Source organism: Tamandua tetradactyla, chromosome 3 (assembly GCF_023851605.1).
Source record: "Tamandua tetradactyla isolate mTamTet1 chromosome 3, mTamTet1.pri, whole genome shotgun sequence".
In the NCBI taxonomy this organism is placed as follows: Eukaryota; Metazoa; Chordata; class Mammalia; order Pilosa; family Myrmecophagidae; genus Tamandua; species Tamandua tetradactyla.
Window position 1 is genome coordinate 59,639,707 of NC_135329.1, and position 22,219 is coordinate 59,661,925.

General features: G+C 39.7%; 2 protein-coding genes across 5 annotated transcripts in view; one reads left to right on the plus strand and one right to left on the minus strand.

The window, feature by feature from the left end:
- Positions 1–19,992, minus strand: part of LOC143677349 (uncharacterized) — a 92,084-nt gene extending 72,092 nt beyond the window's left edge. The window contains exon 1 of the mRNA XM_077153215.1: positions 19,773–19,992. The gene's annotated coding sequence lies outside the window, so the exon portion shown is untranslated. The remainder of the gene's footprint in view (positions 1–19,772) is intronic.
- Positions 476–6,099, plus strand: LOC143677350 (uncharacterized). Of its 4 annotated transcripts, none has more exons than XM_077153217.1 (2): positions 476–989; positions 4,857–6,056. In XM_077153217.1, exons 1-2 carry the CDS (start codon positions 768–770, stop codon positions 4,995–4,997), a joined length of 363 nt encoding a protein of 120 aa, XP_077009332.1. In that variant the 5' UTR covers positions 476–767; the 3' UTR covers positions 4,998–6,056. The 4 variants fall into 4 exon arrangements, 2 of the variants coding, with proteins under 2 accessions (XP_077009332.1, XP_077009331.1); XR_013172521.1 differs by lacking the exon at positions 476–989 and adding an exon at positions 3,012–3,694 and having other exon boundaries at positions 4,402–6,099; XR_013172522.1 differs by lacking the exons at positions 476–989; positions 4,857–6,056 and adding exons at positions 3,012–3,694; positions 4,390–4,458.
- Positions 19,993–22,219: the final 2,227 nt, after the last annotated feature.

A 22,219-nucleotide genomic window follows, 5' to 3' on the forward strand; every position in this document is an offset into this window, starting at 1 on the left:
TGTTAAGAATTAATGATTGCATGTGTAGAATGGTATGATCTCTAAATGTTGGGTTAATTTCTTTTTTTCCGTTAATTAAAAAAAAAAAAAAGAGAAGGGATAATTGGAGATGAAGGGATACAGACTGTACAACGGGACTGGATATAAAAACTCAGAAATGGACAGCACAATACTACCCAATTGTAATGCAATTATGTTAAAACACTGAATGAAGCTGCATGTGAGGTATAGGTTTTTTGTTTTTGTTTTTTTTGTTTTTTTCTTTCTATTATTGTTTTAATTCTCATTCTGTTGTCTTTTTATTTCTTTTTCTAAATCGATGCAAATGTACTAAGAAATGATGAATATGCAACTATGTGATGTTATTAAGAATTACTGATTGTACATGTAGATTGGAATGATTTCTAATTGTTTTGTTAATTCTTTTTTTAATTAATAAAAAAAAAAAAAAAAAAAAAAAAGAGACGATCCCAGATGAACCAGGACCGGCACACAGTACACGAAGCAGACGAGCACTAAGCCCATCTGATGTGGCGGTCACTCTCCCCCTCAGACCGTATGAGCCTCCAGTGGATGATGGACACGGGGGAGAAATGCCCGCTCTACAATACTGGCCCTTTTCCTCCTCTGACTTATATAACTGAAAAAATAATAACCCTCCTTTTTCCGAGGCTCCCACTAGGCTGACTGGATTGGTGGAGTCCCTTATGTTCTCTCACCAGCCCACTTAAGATGATTGTCAACAACTCCTGGGGACTCTCTTCACCATGGAGAAGCGAGATCGAATCCTACTGGAAACCAGGAAGCAAGTTCCTGGACAAGACGGGAGACCCACCCAACTGCAGCATGTCATCGACGATCAGTTCCCGCTGCGCCACCCTAATTGGGACCCGAACACCTCTGAAGGTAGGGAGCATCTGTCCATCTATCGCCAGACTCTAGTAGCGGGTCTCCAAGCAGCCGCACGCCGGCCCACCAATTTGGCCAAGGTAAGAGAGGTTATTCAGGGAGCGGACGAATCGCCCTCAGTCTTTTTAAAAACTAATGAAAGCATACCGTAGGTATACGCCATTTGACCCTCAATCAGAGGATCAAAGAGCCTCAGTGGCCATGGCCTTTATCGGCCAATCAGCTCCAGACATTAGACGCAAGCTGCAGCGCTTAGACGGGTTGCAGGACCTAGCCTTGCGAGATTTAATCAAAGAAGCTGAAAAAATGTTTTATAAGAGAGAGAGGAAAAAGAGTTCATAAGAGAGAAAAGGAGAACGAAAGAATTAACAAAGATCCTGGCCACAGTAGTTGAAAAAAAAAAACACTGAAGGTAGAGGACAAGCTAAAAAAAATCCCTCGGGCCGGCGTTATCATACCCCTCTTAATCCAGACCAATGCGCCTATTCAAAGAAACTGGGCACTGGGCCAAAAACTGTCCAAAAAAAAAAAACGGAGGGGTACTAGGCCCCCAAATTGGCAACAGCCGGCCACGTTAGCTCTAGAAAGTGAAGACTAGGGGAGTCAGGGCTTGGCACCCCTCCCCGAGCTCAGGGTAAAATTTAATGTGGAGGGGGTACCAATTAATTTTGGAGTCGACATGGGAGCAGTAATATCGGCCCTCCAAGAACCTATAGGCCCGCTCTCTACAAAAAGGTCCTTGGTGCGGGGAGCAAATGGCAGTCGCTACTGCACCTGGACTACCAAAAGAAGCATGGACCTGGGGAAGGGGAAGCTTCAACACTCCTTCCTAGTTATCCCGGAGTGCCCTGCCCCGCTTATGGGAAGAGACTTGTTAACTAAACTAAGGGCGAGAATCACCTTCAATCCTAAGGGGCCAAAGGTGGAATTTTTAAACCCGCTAGTAAGCCAACCTGTAATAACTGCCCTCACCTTACCAGTCGAAGAAGAATATCAGCTGTATATAAAACCAGAACAGCTCCGCAGTTCTATTCCTCAGGCCTGGCTTGAAAAATTCCCTAATTCCTGGGCAGAAGTTGCCGGGTTAGGGTTGGCAATCAATCAGCCCCCAGTAATAATGACCCTAAAGCCCACCACCTCTCCAATTCGGGTAAAACAATACTACTTAAGCAAGGAAGCCCGGGAAAGAATCAAGCCCCATATAAAGAAATTCCTTGGCTTGGGAGTACTTAAGCCCTGTCAATCAGCCTGGAACACTCCCTTATTGCCGGTCAAAAAGCCAGAGACTAGAGACTATAGACCGGTGCAAGACTTACGGGAAGTAAATAGCAGAATGCAGGACATACATCCTACTGTACCAAATCCCTATAACCTGCTCAGCACTCTCCATCCTGAAAAGACTTGGTATACTGTGCTTGATCTAAAAAAAAAAATGCTTTCTTCTGCCTACCCTTGCATAAGGACAGTCAACCCTTGTTCGCTTTTAAGTGGATCTATCCAGAGACGGGATCCTCGAACCAACTGACTTGGGCACGTTTGCCCCAGCGGTTCAAAAACTCCCCCACCATTTTTTTTTTTTTTTTTAAAGGAAAGACAGAGAGAAGGAAGGAAGGATAGAAGAAAGGGAAACATCTTTAAACATTTTCTTGTTTTTATTGTATTCTGTTTCTCCGTTTTTGTTACATGGGCTGGGGCCGGGAATCGAACCGAGGTCCTCCGGCATAGCAGGCAAGCACTTTGCCCGCTGAGCCACCGCGGCCCGCCCTCCCCCACCATTTTTGATGAAGCTCTTCATAGAGACTTAAGCTACTTCAGAAGTCAGCATCCCAGAGTCACCTTGCTACAATACGTGGACGACTTACTGTTGGCAGCAGACACTAAGGAGGACTGTGAGTATGAGACCCGAAAACTGTTAAGTGAGCTAGCCGCACTGGGGAACCGAGCCTCAGCCAAAAAGGCCCAAATCTGTAAAAGGGAAGTAATCTTCCTGGGATATACTCTTAAGAATGAAAAGCAATGGCTCACTGAGGCTAGAAAAAAAAAAAAACTGTAACACAAATACCCCCGCCCACGACCCAAAAGCAGCTATGAGAATTCTTAGGGACAGCGGAATTCTGCCGGTTGTGGATCCCAGGGTTTGCAGCCCTTGCTGCCCCATTATACCCCTTGCTCAAAGGGAACGCTGATTTCCAGTGGGGAATAGAACAGCAGGAAGCCTTCGACAGCATTAAGAAAGCGCTCCTGTCAGCTCCAGCTTTAACCCTCCCAGACGTGAATAAACCTTTCACGCTCTACATAAAAAAAAGGAGAGGCGTGGCTAGAGGGGTCCTAACACAGGCTTTAGGCCCCTGGAAAAAACCGGTGGCCTATCTGTCCAAGCGATTAAATTCAGTTGCCAGCGGATGGCCACGCTGTCTCAAGGCCATCGTGGCAGCTGCCCTCCTGGCAAAAGACGCAGACAAACTCACTCTAGGACAGAAGCTGACCATAATAGCCCCTCACGCCCTGGAGAGCATAATCCGCCATCCTCCAGATAGATAGATGTCAAATGCCAGAATTACCCACTATCAGAGCATCCTCCTAGACAAAGACAGGGTGACTTTCGGGGCCCCGTCAGCTTTAAACCCCGCTACCCTGCTCCCGGACGAGACCGCGGGACCTGTGCAGCACACTTGCCAAGAGATATTAGCTGAAGAAACCGGAATCCGCAGAGACTTAAAAGACCAATCATTGCCTAACTCGGAGGTAACCTGGTTTTCGGACGGAAGCAGCTTTCTCCAACACGGTAAGAGGCGAACGTGAGCGGCGGTAGTCAGTGGGCCAAATTTACTTGATCTTCTAGCCTCCCGGAGGGAACATCTGCCCAAAAAGCTGAACTAATTGCCCTCACAAAAGCTCTAAAATTAGCAAAAGAAAAGCGAGCAACTATCTATACAGATAGCCGTTCTGCCTTTGCTACTGCCCACCTACATGGGGCAATTTACCAACAAAGAAGGCTATTAACCTCAGCTGGTAAAAAAAATCAAACACAAAGAGGCTCTGACCCAATAACCCTGGGTAATAAGCGAGCAGATGAAGAAGTAAAAGCGGCAGCATTAAGGGACCTTATAAACTTGGTCCTAGTAACCAAAGAAAACCAGCAACCCCCTGAAACACTATCTGAAGTTGCACCCCTAGGAGAATCGGAAGCCCTAGCTTACATACAGCAGGTCCACCAGCTCACTCACCTGGGGACAGGGAAACTACAGCAGCTCCTGCAAGACCAGAGGGAATTGTACCCTCTGACAGCCTCAAAAAGGAAAAAGCTGGCAGATCGCGTAGCTAGAAAATGTCAGGCCTGTCAAATTGTGAACGCCTACCCCACCAAAGCTCCTAACGGAAAAAGACTAAGGGGAACTCGACCTAAGCAGTTCTGGGAAGTCGACTTTACTGAAATTAAACCTGCAAAATATGGACTTAAATACTTACTAGTTTTTATAGACACCTTTTCAGGATGGGTTGAAGCCTACCCAACTAAGAAAAAAACAGCCCAGGTCATAATCAAGAAAATTATGGAAAAAATTTTTCCCCGGTTCGGTCTACCAAAGGTAATAGGGTCAGATAATGGACCCGCATTTGTAGCCCAGGTAAGTCAGGGTGTAGCCAGGATATTGGGGATTAATTGGAAATTGCATTGCGTATACAGACCCCAAAGCTCAGGACAGGTAAAAAAAAAAAAAAATGAACAGGACAATTAAAGAGACCCTAACCAAATTAGCTATAGAGACTGGCTTGAAAGATTGGACCATGCTCCTGCCTTATGCCCTGTTCAGAGCCAGAAATACCCACTCTGCTCTCTTGTGTCATCTAACCCCTTATAAAATCTTATATGGAGCGCCAACTCCAGTCAAGGACATGTCCTCCATTCTAAAAATTAATAGTTCCCTTCATACCCCCTTGCTTGACAGGCTGCGAGCCTTGGAAAAAGCCCAGCGGTTCCTGTGGCGGCAGCTCTCCACCTCCTACCAGCCAGGAGACAACAGAACTCTGCATCAATATCAGGTGGGAGACTTCATCTACGTCCGCCGCCACCAGGTACAGACTCTTAAACCTCGCTGGAAAGGACCGTATCAGGTACTCTTGACCACCCCCACCGCAGTCAAGGTCGATGGCATCGCATCCTGGATCCATGCGTCTCATCTCAAACTTGCGCCTTCGCCCTCTGAGTCCCAATAAAAACTGGAAAGGACTAACAATCCTCTCAAGCTGCGGGTTCGTAGGGTTACTACTCCTTCTCCTTCTTCCCCCACGGGAACCCAATTCCAACCCGCATAAGCCTTGGAAATGGACAATATCCAGATGGGAAAATGGGAAGACTATAAAAACTTGGGAGGGTGCAGGGGAGCCTTCGTTCCTGGTACCCCCTTGTAATCTTACCACTCTGGGGGTAACTGTCGCTGCCGGTATAGGCAAAGGGACTGCTGCCATTGTACGTAGCAATCAACAAACCAGTCAATTACAAGCCGCGATAAATCAAAACTTAAAAAAAAATAGAAAAATCTGTCTCAGCCCTTCAGAACTCTCTAACCTCCCTTTCAGAAGTAATTCTGCAGAATAAGCGGGAACTTGGCTTACTTTTCCTTAAAGAGGGGAAACTATGTGCAGCTTTAAAAGAACAGTGTTGTTTCTATGCGGATCACTCTGGTATTGTTAAAAAGTCCATGACAAAACTCAGAGAGCGCCTTCGTGAAAGACAAAAAAAAAAAAAAAAAAAAAAAAAAAAAAAAAGAGGCGCAACAGGGATGGTTTAAATCTTGGTTTACTAAGCCCCCTGGTTAACGACGCTATTATTTGCTCTCGTTGGGCCTTTAATTGTGTTACTTTTAATAATAACTATAGGACCATGTATTCTAAATAAAATTATACAGTTTTTACAGGGGCAGATTGAAAATGTCAAATTAATGCTCATCAAACAACAGTTCTCAGTGTTAAATAATCCAGAAAATCTCTAAGATTAGAGATATATACGAAAAGGAGTGGGGAATGTAAAAGGGAATTTTACAAAGCTTAACAGTAGCTAATTTTTCCTCCTTAATTTAGCTATTTACATATATTTTAGCTTCTGAAATATCCAGCAAAAGCATTTGTGTCATTTTATATTCACGGCTATGCATTTGGTGTGAGTTAAGAATTATAAAGAAAAAAATTATGGGCCCCATCAGGCTGAAGATAAACAATCCTGGCGCCAAGGTTACTTGTTGTAAAACTGTTAAGAAATGCTTATTGTAAAACTGTTCTTATCTGCTTTTTTGCAAAACAGCACCTGTGACCCATGCTCAACCCCCACCCCCCTCATCTTACCCTTTAAAAAGCTTTTGCAGACTTAAGTTCGGGGCTCTCTGTTCCTGCGTGTTCAGCGAGCCCCACACATGTGTGGAAAATAAACCCCTTGCGTGTTGCATGAGAGAACGTCTCTTGGAGTCCTCCTTTGCGTGGCAAAATTCTCAAATTCTTACACTATCATCTATAGACAATCGATCTTTGATAAAGTAGTCAAGCCTGCCCAATTGGGACAGAACAGCCTCTTCAATAAATAATGTTTGGAGAACTGGATATCCATATGCAAAAGAATGAAAGGAGATTCATCTGACAGCCTATACAAAAATTAACTCAAAATGGATCAAAGACCTAAACATTACAGTTAAGTCCATAAAGCTTTTAGAAGAAAATGTAGGGAAATATCTTACAAATCTTGTGATAGAAGGTGGCTTCCTACACCTTACATTCAAAGTATGAGCAATAAGAAAAGAAATAGATAAATTTGATCTAAGACTTAAAGACTTTTGTACATCAAAGAACTTTGTCAGGAAAGTAAAAACGCAGCCTATACAATGGGAGATAATATTTGGAAACCACATATCAGTTAATATCCAGAATATATAAAGAGATTCTACAACTCAACAACAAAAACACAAATGAGCCAAATAAAAAATGGGCAAAAGATATGAACAGATACTTTTCAAAAGAGGAAATACAAATGGCGAAAAGGCACATGATGCTCAACTTCACTGGCTATTAGGGAAATGCAAACAAAACCACAATGAGATATCATCTCACACCCAATAGAATGGCCATTATCAAAAAAACAAAATGCAAGTGAGAAAAAGGCAGACTTAATCACTGTTGGTGGGAATGTAAAATGGTACAACCACTACAGAAGGCAGTTTGGTGGTTCTTCAGGAAGCTAAGTACAGAGCTGCCATATGATCCACCAATCCCATTACTAGGTATATATTCAGAGGAACTGAAGGCATGGACAGAGCAGACATTTTCACACTGATGTTTATCACAGCATTATTTACTACTGCCAAGAGATGGAAACAGCTCAAATGTCCATCAATGGATAAGTGGCTAAATAAGCTGTGGTATATACACAGAATGGAATATTATGCATGAGGTCATGAAGCATGTAACAATGTGGATGAACCTTGAAGACATTATGCTGAGTGAAATTAGAAACAAAAGGACAAATATTGTATGTATTTGCCCTAACATTATTGAGTGAACTTTGAGAGTTAAAGTTAAAAACATACAGTTATCAGGAGATACAGTTACCAGGTTATCAGGAGATAGAAAGAGGGGGAGAGATTGGGCATTTGGTGCTGAAGGAATACAATGTTGAGCAGGACTGATTGTAAAAATTCAGAAATGGAGAACATAATACTCTCTGATGGTAGCACAATAATATATGTACACTGAATGAAGATGAATGTGAGTATGGTTGAGGGAGAAGGGCTGGAGGCACTATGACACCAGAACAAAAGACAGAGGATAAAGATGAGATGTTAGGAATGCCTAGCGTAGACAAGGATGGTGATCAAATGTACAAAAAAAAAATGTTTTTGCATGAGGGAGAAAAAATGAATGTCAACATTGCGAGGTGTTGAAAATGGGATGGTAAACAGGAAAAAAATACAATCAATGCAAGCTAGGATCTTTAGCCAACAGTAACACTGAATATGCTTGCACTGAATGCAACAAAGGCATTATGCCCAAAGCAATTCATTTATTTCTGCTTTAATCTTTGTTACACTGTTCTTCTACTGGCTTTGTGGTTAGTTTGATGTTTTTTCTATAGTTCCTACTAGTGAGCAGTGAAGTCCCTTATTTTTTCTTACTTCTTTTTAAATATAGGCATTTAGAGCAATAAATTTCCCTTTCAGCACTGCTTGTACTGCATCACATAAGTTTTGATGTTATATTCTCATTTTCATTTGTCTCAAGATATTTAGCAATTTTTTTTGCAATTTCTTCTTTGACTCACTAATTGTTTAAGAGTGTGTTATTTAACCTCCAAATATTTTTGAAATTTCTGGTTCTTTGATGATTATTGATTTCCAACTTCATTCCACTGTGATCAGAGAAGGTGCTTTGAATAATTTTGATGTTTTTAAATTTATAATGACTTGTATTTTGAGAAGGCATTTTGAATAATTTCCATTTTTTAAAATTTATTAAGACCCATTTTGTGCCCCAGCATAAAATCTCACCAGGAGAACTTTCCGTAAATATTAGAGAAGAATGCATATCCTGGTGTTGTTATTTATAAAGCAAATAATGTCCTTTCTGCCACTTTACTCCTATCTATGGTTGCCATTCAAAATAGAAGCTCATGCATAAAAAGAACTGATATTAAACATTTTTTAAAATGCTCTTGCAGACTTTCATGCAGAAACAACCTCTACTTAAACAGCTGTGATTATGGATTTAAAGTAAAACTGTTTAAATTATCTGAGAAAACTGGTCTTCCACGAAGCAGAATTTTACTGTTCACCATGATTATTCTTAGCATTTCCTTTGTGAAACACAAAACTCTCCTTGTATAAAATTGTAACTGGCAGACCTATGTCTCTGTGAAAGAAACTGACACTGATCATATATTGTCACACCATGACAAGACCCAATTTGCAAATTCTTTTTTTTTTTTTACTTGTTTTATTTTTTACATGGGCAGGCACCGGAAATTGAACCCGGGTCCTCCGGCACGGCAGGCAAATTGGGTGAGCCACCGTGGCCACCCAATTTGCAAATTCTTAATGTACAAAACCAAAGATTATCTCCAACATGTAAAGGATACCTTTTCTGAACCATATGACAGACAAACTCCATTAATTATTTACTCTGGAACCAGGAGAGTGGGTCTACTGGAAATGATACCAACAAAAGACAGCCCAAGAACCTCATTAAAGGGGGAAACTACCAATTGCTTCAAACTTCTAACATTGCAACTAAATTACAGAGTACTGAACCATAGGTCCACATATCTCAACTAAAAAAAAGCTTCACCAGAGTCCAGATTTGTTTTAGTTCAGGAGAAAATAATCAAACTAGCTAGGAAGTGAAGTACACCATGGCATGAGGAAGACTACTTATTCCCAGGATGATGGATCAAGTCCTCACATAGTCTCTACGTTACTAATACTTATAAGGCATAAAAACCTTTCTATTTCCCTATGATCACTGCCCATTTCTCCCAGGCCATTTCAAAGGGAGGTAACCTCACAGAATATTAGATCTGTCACTATAAACACTGATCTTTGCACACTGCAGAGAACCCCATTATTCTACACATAAGAAAATTCTTCCTGGTCCCAAATGCTTCAGTCTCTCTGGATCAAACTGCACCATTTGTTTCACAACAATCTCAAATATTAGACCCAAAGTCCTCTTTACACCGCTTTAACCTTTCTTGGGCCTGTAACCTCACAGGTTATAGATACAATTAGTCTAACGAATTATACAGATATCATTGAAGAGCTTGGAGACCTTAATGTGATTGTGATACCTCCACAAACTGCAAGTTACATTAAAAATGAATATCCATTTTCAGTTTTAAGACCCTTATTATGCCAAAGATTCACAACATAAATTTTCACAGACCTGGTTACTAAAAACAGATGATAATATACATGGTAACAGGTCTCTAAACAACATTACCTTGGCTGGAGCTACATTATTCTACCAAGCTATCTTTTTATTTCAGTTGTTTTTGATAAAGCATTTCTCTGGACACTAAATTGCCTTAACACCTGGTAAATATTGGGGCAATGTGAACTTGGTCTCCTCAGTGTTCCCTTAGGAGTTTACAATCAATCTACATTCTAGTCACCTCAACCTACATTCTCTGACAAATGGGGATTTATCCAGAGAATTCAGGATTCTGGGTTTGCCTCTTTTAGCAAATTCTTGCTACTATGACACGATCATGAAACTATGATTAGAAAGCTATCAATCACAATAGAACTTGCTGAACATACTGCTAGAGCTATAGACAGATACACAGCAATAATCATTAGATTCCATTGCTAACTTGATGTTGTCCTAATTACCTACTACCTGAACAAGGAGACATTTTTGCCATTTCTAACACCACCTGTTATACTTGAGTAAACAAATCTGAGGAAGATGAGACACAATTATATGAAATAACTGGATAAGTCATATGGCTCAAAAGGGTAACATAGTCCTCAGGTAAAGGACATCATGTCTGCAATGAATTTTTTTTTTTTTTTTAATATGGGCAGGCACCAGGAATTGAACCCAGGTCTGTGGTATGGCAGGTGAGAACTTTGCCTGCTGAGCCACCATGGCCCCCCTGCTATGGATTTATTTTAAGTATTTTTAAATTGTGAAATAGAATATATACACAAAAAAGCAATAAATTTCCAAGTATATTTTAACAAGTAGACATAGAACGGATTTTAAAGTTTGCTACAGGTTAGAGTTCCATGATTTTTAGTTTTTTTCTTCTAGCTGCTTCAAGACACTGGAGGACAAAAGAAATATCAACATAATGATTCAGGAGTCATACTCATTTGTTAAATCCTATCTTCTCTGTTATACTCTCCTCCTCTTCTTTTTTCTTTTGTGATAAATGACATATACAAAAAAGCAATACACTTCAAAGTATATTGCAACAATTAGTTGTAGAAAACATTTCAGAGTTTGGTATGGGTTACAATTCCACAATTTCAGGTTTTTACTTCTAACTGCTCTAAGGCACTGGACACTAAAATAAATATTAATATAATGATTCAGCAATCACACTCATTTGTTAAACCCTACCTTCTCTGTATTACTCCACCATCACCTTTGCTTCTTTTTCTCCCACTTTAGGGGTATTTTGGCTATGCCCATTCTAACCTTTTCATGTTGGAAGGGGCTGTCAATAATATGGGACAGATGGATGGAACGAGTTGATGTTCTGGAGAGGATGGCCCCTCTGCATCCTCAGGGCCATTTTTAAATCACTTTATTTCACCTGGTTTAAATCATGGAAACTGAGCTTAGAAGCATACAAAAAGATGGGCATTTGGGTATTTTATTACTCATAATACTCATTATAGTCTCCCTCACGCACTATTTTCTCTCAAGAGTATTAAATGGGAGTACTCAACTGCTTATAAACCAGAAAATGCTTTCTTTATACCTGGAATGACAAAAAAGGGATGAACAGGGCAGGCCACGGTGGCTCAGCAGGCAAGGATGCTTGCCTGCCATGCCAGAGGACACGGGTTCGATTCCCGGTGCCTGCCCATGTGAAAAAAAAAAGGGATGAACAAGGAAAAATGGATATCATGACAACCTATGAGCCCAGCATCAAAACAAGCTGCAATTACTACTTCAAGACCTTAGGCTGTAACTGAGAGTGGTGCTCAAATTCAAAAAATTTGATAATAGCTCTCAATGGCTAAGAGACAGATAAAAATGGTAGAAATTATTAAATAAATAAAGTAGGCATGAGATGGAGTCCCTTATGCCAAGGCCTATGTCAGCAAACTGGAGCTTAACTAAATTCTTTTCTCTTGTAATTGCTTGTTCTCCCAGAACCTGAAAACTAAGAACAACTTGTCATAATCACTTGCTCCCTCTTTATCCTGTAGCTTACTTTATCTAACTCAGGGCTAAGCCAAGGAAGACATCTGTGCTAGTTTGAAAAGGCTTATGTACCCTAGAAAAGCCATGTTTTAATCCTAATCCCATTTTATAAAGGCAGCCATTTCTTCTAAACCCTATTCAGTACTGTGTATTGGAAACTTTAATTAGCTTATCTCCACAGAGATGTGACTCAATCTGTATGGGTATTAAACCTGATTAGGTGGAGACGTGGGGTCTTGATTGGTTTTACTGGAATCCTTTAAAAGAAGAAGCATTTTGGAAAAAGTGAGAGAACAAGAGAGAAAGCCAGGAGATTCAGGGAGAGAAGAGAAGAACAACAGAGCCTCGAGAAAGCCACACCAGAGAATGCCAAAGAACCACGAAGCAGAGGGTCCACCAGCCAACAACTTTTGGAGATGAAGAAGGAACATGCCTCCAGCGGAGCTCAGCACAAAGCCAGAGGAAAAAGCTGGCAGACCTCATCACTTGCCCTTCCAGCTGAGAGAGAAACCCTGGCCTTCTTAAACCAAAGTAGCTTTCACTGGATGCCTTAGATTGGACACTTTTATAGACCTGTTTTAACTAGGACATTTTCTTGGCCTTAGGACTGTAAACTAGCAACTTATTAAATTCCTTTTTTTAAAAGCCATTCCATTTCTGGTATTTTGCATTCTGGCAGGTAGCAAACCAGAACAACATTTCTGTAACAATTAACGAGACTATATTCTTTAAGACGTCCTTGTTCTCTTTTGTAGCCCAGACATGGCCTCTCTAAGCTAACTCAGCAGGTGAACTCACTGTCTGCCCCCTCCACCTCACATGGGACAGGACTCCCAGGGGTATAAATCCTGGGACAGAATTCCTGGGATGAACCAGGACCCAACATCAAAGGACTGAGAAAACCTTTTTGACCAAAAGGGAGAAGAAAGAATTGAAAAAAATAAAGTGTCAGTGGCTGAGTGATTTCAAACAGCGTCAAGAGGTTATCCTGGAAGTTATTCTTATGCATTATATAGATATCCCTTTTTAGTTTATGGTGTATTAGAGTGGCTAGAGAGAAGTACCTGAAACTGTAGAGCTGTGTTTTAGTAGCCTTGTTTCTTGAAGATGATTGGAAAATGATACAGCTTTTACAATTTGACTATGTGATTGTGAAAACCTGTGTCTGATGCTCCTTTTATCTAGGGTATGGACAGATGAGTAAAAATATAGATAAAAAATAAATAACAGGGAAGACAAAGGTTAAAATAAATTGGGTAGATGGAAATACTAGTAGTCAATGAAAGGGTGGGGTATAGGGTATGGTATGCATGAGTTTTTCTTTTTCCTTTCTTTCTCCAGAGTGACGTAAATGTTCACAAAAATGATCATGGTGATGAATACACAACTATGTGATGATATTGTGAGCCATTAATTGTACACCCATGTATGGAATATTTGATTGCTAAGAATGTTTGTGTGCTTGTATGTTAAGTTTTATCAATGAAAATAAAAATAAAGACTTCCTTGTTGTGCCTGCACAAGCCTTGCTCTTGCTCTTCAGATCTCCCCTCCATTTTATGGATTGGATGCTAGCTAACTCATAAATCCCTTAATAAAGCTCTGAGAAGCAAACAATTAACTTCTTATGGATAGTTTTTGGAATGTTGACACAAAAGGCACAAATTAATTACTTGTTCTGATCATTCTGGACTCCCAGATCTCTCTATGGAAAGGTCAACTACTTATGTAGACAAAATATCTTCCACAACATAAAACAGCAGGAATTTGAGACAGATTTAAAGACAGTGGCTGAACATGTTCACATAAAATCAAAATAAAAATGCAGTTTCTCTCTTTCTTTCATGAATAAGTTATTTATGTTTATAAAGGAATGCGGCTCATTTTGGGGAAAAATGTTTTCATATAGCAAAATCTTAATTTTCTCCATGCCCCAGAAAAAATGGTTTCTGGTCCTGGGTGTACAAGGAAATACAAAGGTAATAACACTAGTTTCACACAAATTTTAAAACTATAACTGCCATAATGACTGTCTTTACTTCGAGAAAGTTTAACATTCTTTTATATATACCAAGTACATTGACTATTTTTTCCATATGAAGCACTCAATGAAATTGAATTTGATGAAGTATTCAATTAATATCACTTTGAAGGGCAAGAAAAGATATGCAAGGCAAATGGTTGTTCTGTACAACACATAAAAGACAAGTATCCTTCCAACAGCAAAGGCCCAAGAAGTATTGTATGAAGCATTGGATACAGACATAATGATTCATTAGGATGATCACAAAAGCAGAGAGAGTATAGTTTCAGCATAGGAAAAGTGGTTCCTGCCAAGTCTGGCTTTTAACCGTACTCAGATCTCAAACCAATCTTACGTCCCCCTCAATGGCAAGGCCAGAGCACTATTTCAGAACAGTGCCAAGGGGGCCAAGTCAATGAACACCACTAATCCATGATTTGCCAATGCTCACATTGCTAGTAGTAAAGCAATCAAGAAAGATGGGTTTTGGATCACAAACATTATTTTCCTGTTATCTGCCCTACTTGTCTAGGGCAAGTGATACAAAATTAAGTAATGAGGTCCCCAACATCACTGTTGAGATTAGTCTAACTTTAAAGCAGTACAAAATGGCTTCTTTCACATAAAAAAGGCAAGTTTTGCACTAATGTTTCTCAAAATCCAAGTATCTCCGGCTCTAGCCTCAGCTGAACAGGTAGTTTATAAAATAAACCTTTAGTATGTCAGAGTCATAGTTAAAAAAAAAAAGTAAAGGGGATCAAGGCACCCTCTATCCAGGGTCCCTGGAACAGAAAAGAGTTTAAAACCCAATGAGCATATACACACATTTAAGTGATGGAGTTTGACATTATGTGTTTGTGCTGTTTCTTCCCTCCCATTACATGTCCATCTTGCATGGCTTCAAGACTGCTGGATCCTCAGCTATTCAAGTGTCCTGGACATCAATAAATTCTATTGGAGAGGGCTTCTAAACTCCTGTATAGGCCTCCAAATCAGAGGGCCCTTGGTCCAAAACTGCTCAATTTTTATGATGAGTTTCTGTCCTTATCCCCAATCTCAGATTCTACAGTGCTAGAACTTGATCCATATAAGGCTATGGAAAATCCAGAAGTGTTTTTCTTAACGAGGGAGTGGGATGCCCTCCACATACCTTACTTAGGCCAACAGCCTGAAGAATGGAAATCATCCTGACTGGTACATCAAGATAGTGAGGATAAGCCAAATGATAGTTTGAATTATAGTTTCATTTTAAGTGTGAGGGAAATCTGTGGCCCATATAAATTAGAAAAGCTTATTAGATGACCTGTATCTGGAAGAATGATCCAAATATTTCTACCCTTAATTAAACAGCTATTTTTGTCATCAATAAGAAGGAAATTCTCAATCCCAGGCACATTATACCTAATCTTAAGCAAAGAAATAAGGACCTTATCATCACAGAACCAGGATGTCAAGATCTTTCAAAATGGGAAATGGCTGATGTAAATGAAATGCAAGTCCTAAATGTTAAAAGAGAACAGTGTGTCTCTGTACTAACTTTCTCCAAATCTTTTCACTGCAAAAGTTGAAGCAGGATAACTCAGTATATACCTAGATGATCTGAAAGCAGGGACACATACATTTGCACCCCGATGTTCACAGCATTATTTACAATTATCAAAAGATGGAAACAACCCAAAAATTCAACAGATGAGTGAATAAACAAAATTTGGTCTATACATATGATGGAATATTATGCAGCAGTAAGAAGGAATGAGGTCCTGAAGCACATAACAACATGGATGAACCTCAAGGACATAATGCTGAGTAAAATAAGCCAGACACAGGACAGAAATTGCATGATTTCACTAATTTGAACCAACTAGAACATGTAAACTCAAGAGTCTTAAGATGTAGAATACAGGGTACCTAGAGATAGTGAGTAGCTAGAGAAGGGGGAGCGGTTACCTAATATGTAAAGAATGGTTAATGAGGTTGAATTTAAATGTTTGGGAAAGGATAGAGGCAATGGTAGCTTGTTATTAGTGTTATAAGTAATAGTGATGTATGTGAATTTGATTTTAATACTACAAACATAAAAAAAATAATAGAGGGATATGTAGGGGAAACTATGCTAACCATGTACTATACTTAACAGTAATATTTTAACATTATTTCATCAACAGTAACAAATGTACTACATCAATACTATGGGTCATCAATAGGGAAGGGAATAAGGGGCATGGGAGAATCTGGCTTTTATTTTTTTATTCTTTTTTCTGTTCTGGAGTAATAAAAACGTTCTAAAGCTGATCATGAGGATGTATGCACTACTATGTGATGATACTGTGATTGTATATTTTGGTTTGTGTGGTATGTGAATATATCTCAATTAAACTGAAAGAAAAAATAAATTGAAACTGGCATCAAATTGCTCCATCTGAGTCCCTTGAGGCATGAAAAACCTTATGACCAGAGGTTCTTGACCAAGGAGCAGACTCTTTTCCAGGACATGAACCCTTGTTGGGAGAAAGCAGACAGTGACTCCAAGAGACATCTGGAAGGGCTGGCACTGCCAACATATTAGGAAAGACCAGCCAATAATCAAAACAGTGTGGTATTAGCATAATACTAGACAGATCAATGAGATAAATAATAGCTGAGAGACATATTCTAATATACACACATACATGCAACTTAATAAATGAGAAAAGCATCATAAATCAATGGAAAAGGTATGAGTTATGCAAAAACTGGGGTTTGAGAAAACTGGCTGTTTGAAAAGGAATCAATTTTGATCCTCACCTGACAGTCTACACTAACATTCTATTTAGATCAAAGAGTTAAACCAGAAAAAACAAAGGAACAGAAAAGAAACCATAACATACTAATTTCCTGAACAGTAAAATGGACAAGTATAAAGATGCAAATGCTTCAGAAATTAAGGTACATGTTTGATCCAACCCCTTACAAAACCTCAAATGGGACTGTTTCCTCCTGGAGCTAGAACGCCTGATGGAAATTAATCTGGAAAATACATGAGCAGGACTAGCCAATTTTTTTTCCCTTGAAAATAAAGTAATTGTGGGAGATTTATTCTACCAGATATTAAAATGCTACATTTCTCTCTATAAATGTCACATTGTAAAATATATGAAATTATAAAGGTACAATAACTAAAACAGTATGATCAACTCATCAGACTACAGAATAGTCAACCACACATCAAAAAAGAAATGCAGCATGTGCTAAAGGTGGCATCCTAAACCAGTGGTGAAAGAAAACATTCTTTAATAAAACTAAATAACTATTTGGGTGGGAAATCAACTTATATCCTCACCATGCACCATAAAACAAAATTAACTTCAGATAAATGAAAGAGTTAAATATAAAAAAAAGAAAGAAAACATAAAATATTGACAATAAAATATAAATTACTGCTTCTTTCTCAGTGTGGAGATGGAATTAAGCATGAAAGCAGTTGGAGAAATTGCAGCATAAACTTTTCCATCTCAGCCACTCCCAAACATACGATTCAGTGGTATTAATCAAATTCACAATGTGCACATAATTTTAAATGAGAATATAATATTTTATCTTGTGGACAGTCCATAACTTGTTTAACTTTCCTCTACTGGTAGATATTTCGTGTGTTTCTATTTACTATTATATACATTTATATAGTATGAGGCCCTTCCAGATGCCTCTTGGAATCACTGCTGCTTTCTCCCAACAAGGGTTCATGTGCTGAAAAAGAGTCTGTCTCTTGGTCAAGAAAGCTTTTTCATGCCTCAAGGGACTCAGATGGAGGAGTTTGAAGCATTTCACAAATACATAAATTTATCTGGCTGCATAAAAATTCAAATCATGTCCATAGAAAACAACACAGAATGCAAAAATAAACAGCAAAATCAACCTGAAGAAAATGTCTGCAATGCAAACATCAAAAAGGTAATGTTCTATATAAAATAGCATTTTTACATATTAGAAAACACTAAACCTAATAGAAAAGTGTGCAAAGAACAAGAAAAGGCTATTTGCAACAAAGTACAAATGATGAATTGAACAAAGCAATGTTGAATCTCACTGGCAATCCAGTGAGGTGAAAAAAATGCAATAATGAAACAACTTTTGGCCTATCAAATTAGCAAATACTTGTAAAATCAATGTACATTATTCATGAAGGAATGGTACAATGACATCCCCACACATGCACCACTAGCATGATGAAACTTTGTACAATTATTTCTCAAATGAAATACAGCAATAAGTCTCAACTGTCTTTAAAATATTTATTTTCCTTGTTGCAATAACTCCACTCTGAGGAAATAAAAATAAAAACAAACACACATGTTGATCTCTTTCATTTATAATAGTAAATAAACACACGAAATATCTACCAGTAGAGGAAAGTTAAATAAGTTATAGACTATCCACAAAATAAAATATCATATTCTCATTTAAAATTAGGTGCACATTGTGAATTTGATTAATGCCATGGAATCGTATGTTTGGGAGTGGCCGAGATGGAAAAATTTATGCTGTATATGTTACCACAATTTTTAAAAGAGAGAGACTTGAGAGACAACGATATTTAAATGCAATTCCTAATCCTGTACTCGATCTAATAACGAAGGATGAAATTCCAAAAGGACATTATTGGGACCATTGAAAATATCGGAATATACATTCCATGATTTATATCAATGTTAAATTTCTTGAACTTCATAATTGTATATAACGTAGTCACATAAATGAATGTTCTTGTTCTTAGGAAATACACATGGCAATATCTTAATATTCAGCCCTCAATTTTCCCAACAGATTATTCTGCTTCAACTTTTGAGTGTGCGTGTGGTAAAGGAATATGATGTATAAAATCTATTCTTAAATATTTAAAATATTAGATGATTAGAGAGATATATCGGTCGATGGATAGGGACAGATGATAGAATGATATAACAAATGTGGCAAAATATTAATAGATGGCAAATTTGGGAATGTGGGTAGAGAACATATTGAAGTTCTCTATTATTTCCGCAGGATTTTTGAAACTTTCCTGTAAGTTTGAAATTATTTAAAAATAAAAAGCTTTTATAAGTTACACGCACACACTAAAAAAGTTAAAGGAGGCTAATCTGCTGGAAAGTTGAGGGCTGAATGCACAAGTGAGAGTTTGGGGTGACCCGGCCTTTCCATGTGTTCATTTTGCACTCTGTGAAGTGGGAACATTAAGAGGTCCAATTTATTACTTAAGCTTATAACCTCTTATCCTGTGAGACTCCTGGAGGATGATTCTGAGTGACAACTTTCATTGTCAGAATTTGTCAAGTCGTTTATCTCCTCTTGGCCTTAGATTTCTCATCTAGCGATGGGAACAATCATGACTACTTCTTATGTAACATTCTGTGAGAAATAATGAGTTATTACGTACAAAATATAGAATTTTGTCTGATGTAAATTTAGGTATCAAGTAACATTTATTGTGACCCGATAACCCTCCTATGCTTTCGAAATTTTTTTCCCAAATTAGAAAAATGTAGGTAAACTGCTAAGAACCATAAGGAACAACAGAACTAGTAAATGCCATAGTACAAATACGAGCACCTTCAATAACCCAGAATGTGAGGGCGACAGCTCACATTTTATTACATTTTAATACATGCAATCTCTTTGAAATCTTAATGCGTTATTACAACAGCCGCAGCTCTATAAGCAGATAGATGTTCATTTACTGAAATCCAATAGCACAATCAAAACCTTTTACCTGGTATCCGCAGGCCAGCAGCCGCCGGCACGCTCCCGTCCCCGTTCCCCCTCTCCCTCGCCGAGGAAGGGACGCGTGGGCAAAAGCGGGCCGGGTAGCAGCTCCCGCGCGCGGGCCCGGCGGGTCGTCGGCTCCCGCCAGCCGTGCAGCAGCAGCACACTCCGCGAACTCACTTACCAGAGCTACGGCGGCCGTCGCCATCTTGCGTCGGTCGCGGCCGCCTCGGAAGCCCTACGCTCCTCCTCCCTTTCATTCTCGCAAGGTCTGGGAGACGGCCGAGGCTCTCGAAAGCACCGAACTCTCGCGAAAATAAGCATTTCTTCAGGCGAAGTGGAAGGACAGAAGGACCAGGTTCCGCGGTGGTCCGTTCACACGGAGGAGGCCGGGGAAAGAAGCGCCGCCTCCGTTTCTGGGCGGAAGGAGCCACCGCAGTGGCAGGAGCCCATCTCTGCAAAGTATCACTATGAGAAACGTGGCAAAAGAACCGCCATATTTCATCTATTTTAAGACGCATTTTTCTTTGCAACCTTTCGTCTTTCCTAGTGACCCAGGAAACAGTAATGCATCTTAAAACTGAAGGCATCGTAGACCCGATGAACTTCCAGATATGGAGCACGTGAAACCAATCTGTCTTGAAGGGTATGCAAGTAGAGGCCCTTTAGACCCTGAACTAGTTTTAAAAGGCTAAGCGTGGTCACCCATGGCGTTGGAAGAGCTGCTCAGGGCAGTTGCCAGGTGTTGAACCCCAGTCCCAAGCCTGGAATTCACTTTTTTTGTCCTGGAAGAAACCAACTCTGTCAGCTCTGGCAACTGAAATCGGTGGTCCAGTAAACTTTAGCGAAGTGGCTTCCCCGGTGGAGCAAGGCTATATTTAATAAAGAAAACCGCCTGTTAAATATGGCATATTTGCCTTCTCTTCCCCCAAGACACCTCTAATATGATAGGAAAGGATATTTATAAAAGCAAAACCCCATGAGGACAGAAAGTTGGGAATCTTGTGGAGCTAGGTGGACATGGTCGTGTCTTAGCAGACTGGGGCCTAGAGGCCAGTGCCTGAGATACTGTGTATGAACCAGAAGAGGAAATCCCAGACCTCTCTCCCTATCCATGCTCCTGGCAACCATGGCCCTTGTCCCAGCAGTGACTGGGAAATGAGTGCCAGGGGAGGAGCTCAAAACACAGCCAACTAGGGGCAAAGCCCTATTCAAAGGCTCCTTAGGAGACCTCTGCATCCGCTCCCAAGTGAAAAGAAAGGACTGGTTGTTAGGGATCCCCCAGGAGAATGGCCTACCTAGATCCCAGGCTCAAAACTCAGCAACCCCATACATTAGAAGCAGCTCACTGGTTGTAGGACTGAAAATCCCAGGATCCCTAGACACTGAATAGAAGGGGAAATAAAGGAAGAGGGACTCAGAAGAACCAGAAATAATAAAGGAAGAAGAGAGAAAAAAAAAAAACAAAAAACTGAAAACAGTATCTGCAAAGATATTAGAGATTTCATTTCCAAAAACCAGAAACAGGAGGCTATAGAGAAATATTTGGCAAACAAGGAAGAGCTCTTACAAATTAAATACATGAGAGGAAAATTAACAATTCAGTAGAAGGGTTGAGAGATAAAGCTGAGATCCTCAAAAATTTATAACATTAACAGCAAAACCAGAAAGCCAAACAACAGAAAATATAGAAATCACTGTCCAGTGCTTAAAATAAGCCTGGCATATCAATTGCCTCCACAATTCCATAGAATGAGAAAGGGATCGGTGGGCTAGGACTCTGCATCACCACCAAGACAGCCATGGGCACCACCCTCTGGTCCCAGCTTCCCCTATGAAATTTGTCATTGATGTATAAATATGTATAAATATGGCACTCAGAGTGTTTTTATGCCGGGCTTTGTTCTCATTACTTGATGTGCACTAACTCACACGACCCTTACAATAACCCAGTGAAGTGGGTAATGTTACTACCCATTTTCACAGGTGAGGAAACTGGAGAAGAGGCATGCATTGCATGGCAGAGAGTGGAGGCATACAGGCCAAAGTGCTCATAAGCTTATACTCTTTGTATACCTAACCACTACCTTATTCCACCTTATAAAAAATAAGTTCAACATCTGATCATGAGACGTGCATAAAATTAGGAAAGGAGAGAAATCCACAGAGAAAAATTTACAAAATCTTCTAAAATTGAGTAATGTCAGTTTCTGAACTGAAAGAGCCCATGAAGGGCCCAAAGCCAACGATGAAAGAGGTCTGCACCAAGATATGACATTGAGAATTTCCAAAGCACTGGGTCAAAAAAGAGATACTAAAAGTTTCCAGAGAAAGAACAGAGATCACAAACAAATGTAAGAATTTGGAAACACAGAGTTCTGCTAAGCACATCTTAGAAGATGGCACAATACCCTCCAAATTCTGGGGGAAAATGATTTTCAACCTAGCAAAATTTTTACCTAGTTATGCTTTTAGGAAAATATGAGGGTAGACTAACAAATAGGCTCCGCACCCACTAGATGGCTACTCTTGAAAGAACAGAAAGTAACAACTGTTGAAAAGGATGTAAAGAAATGGGAATACTTGTTCTTTGTTGGTGAAAATGTAAAACATGCAGCCACTGTGGAAGAC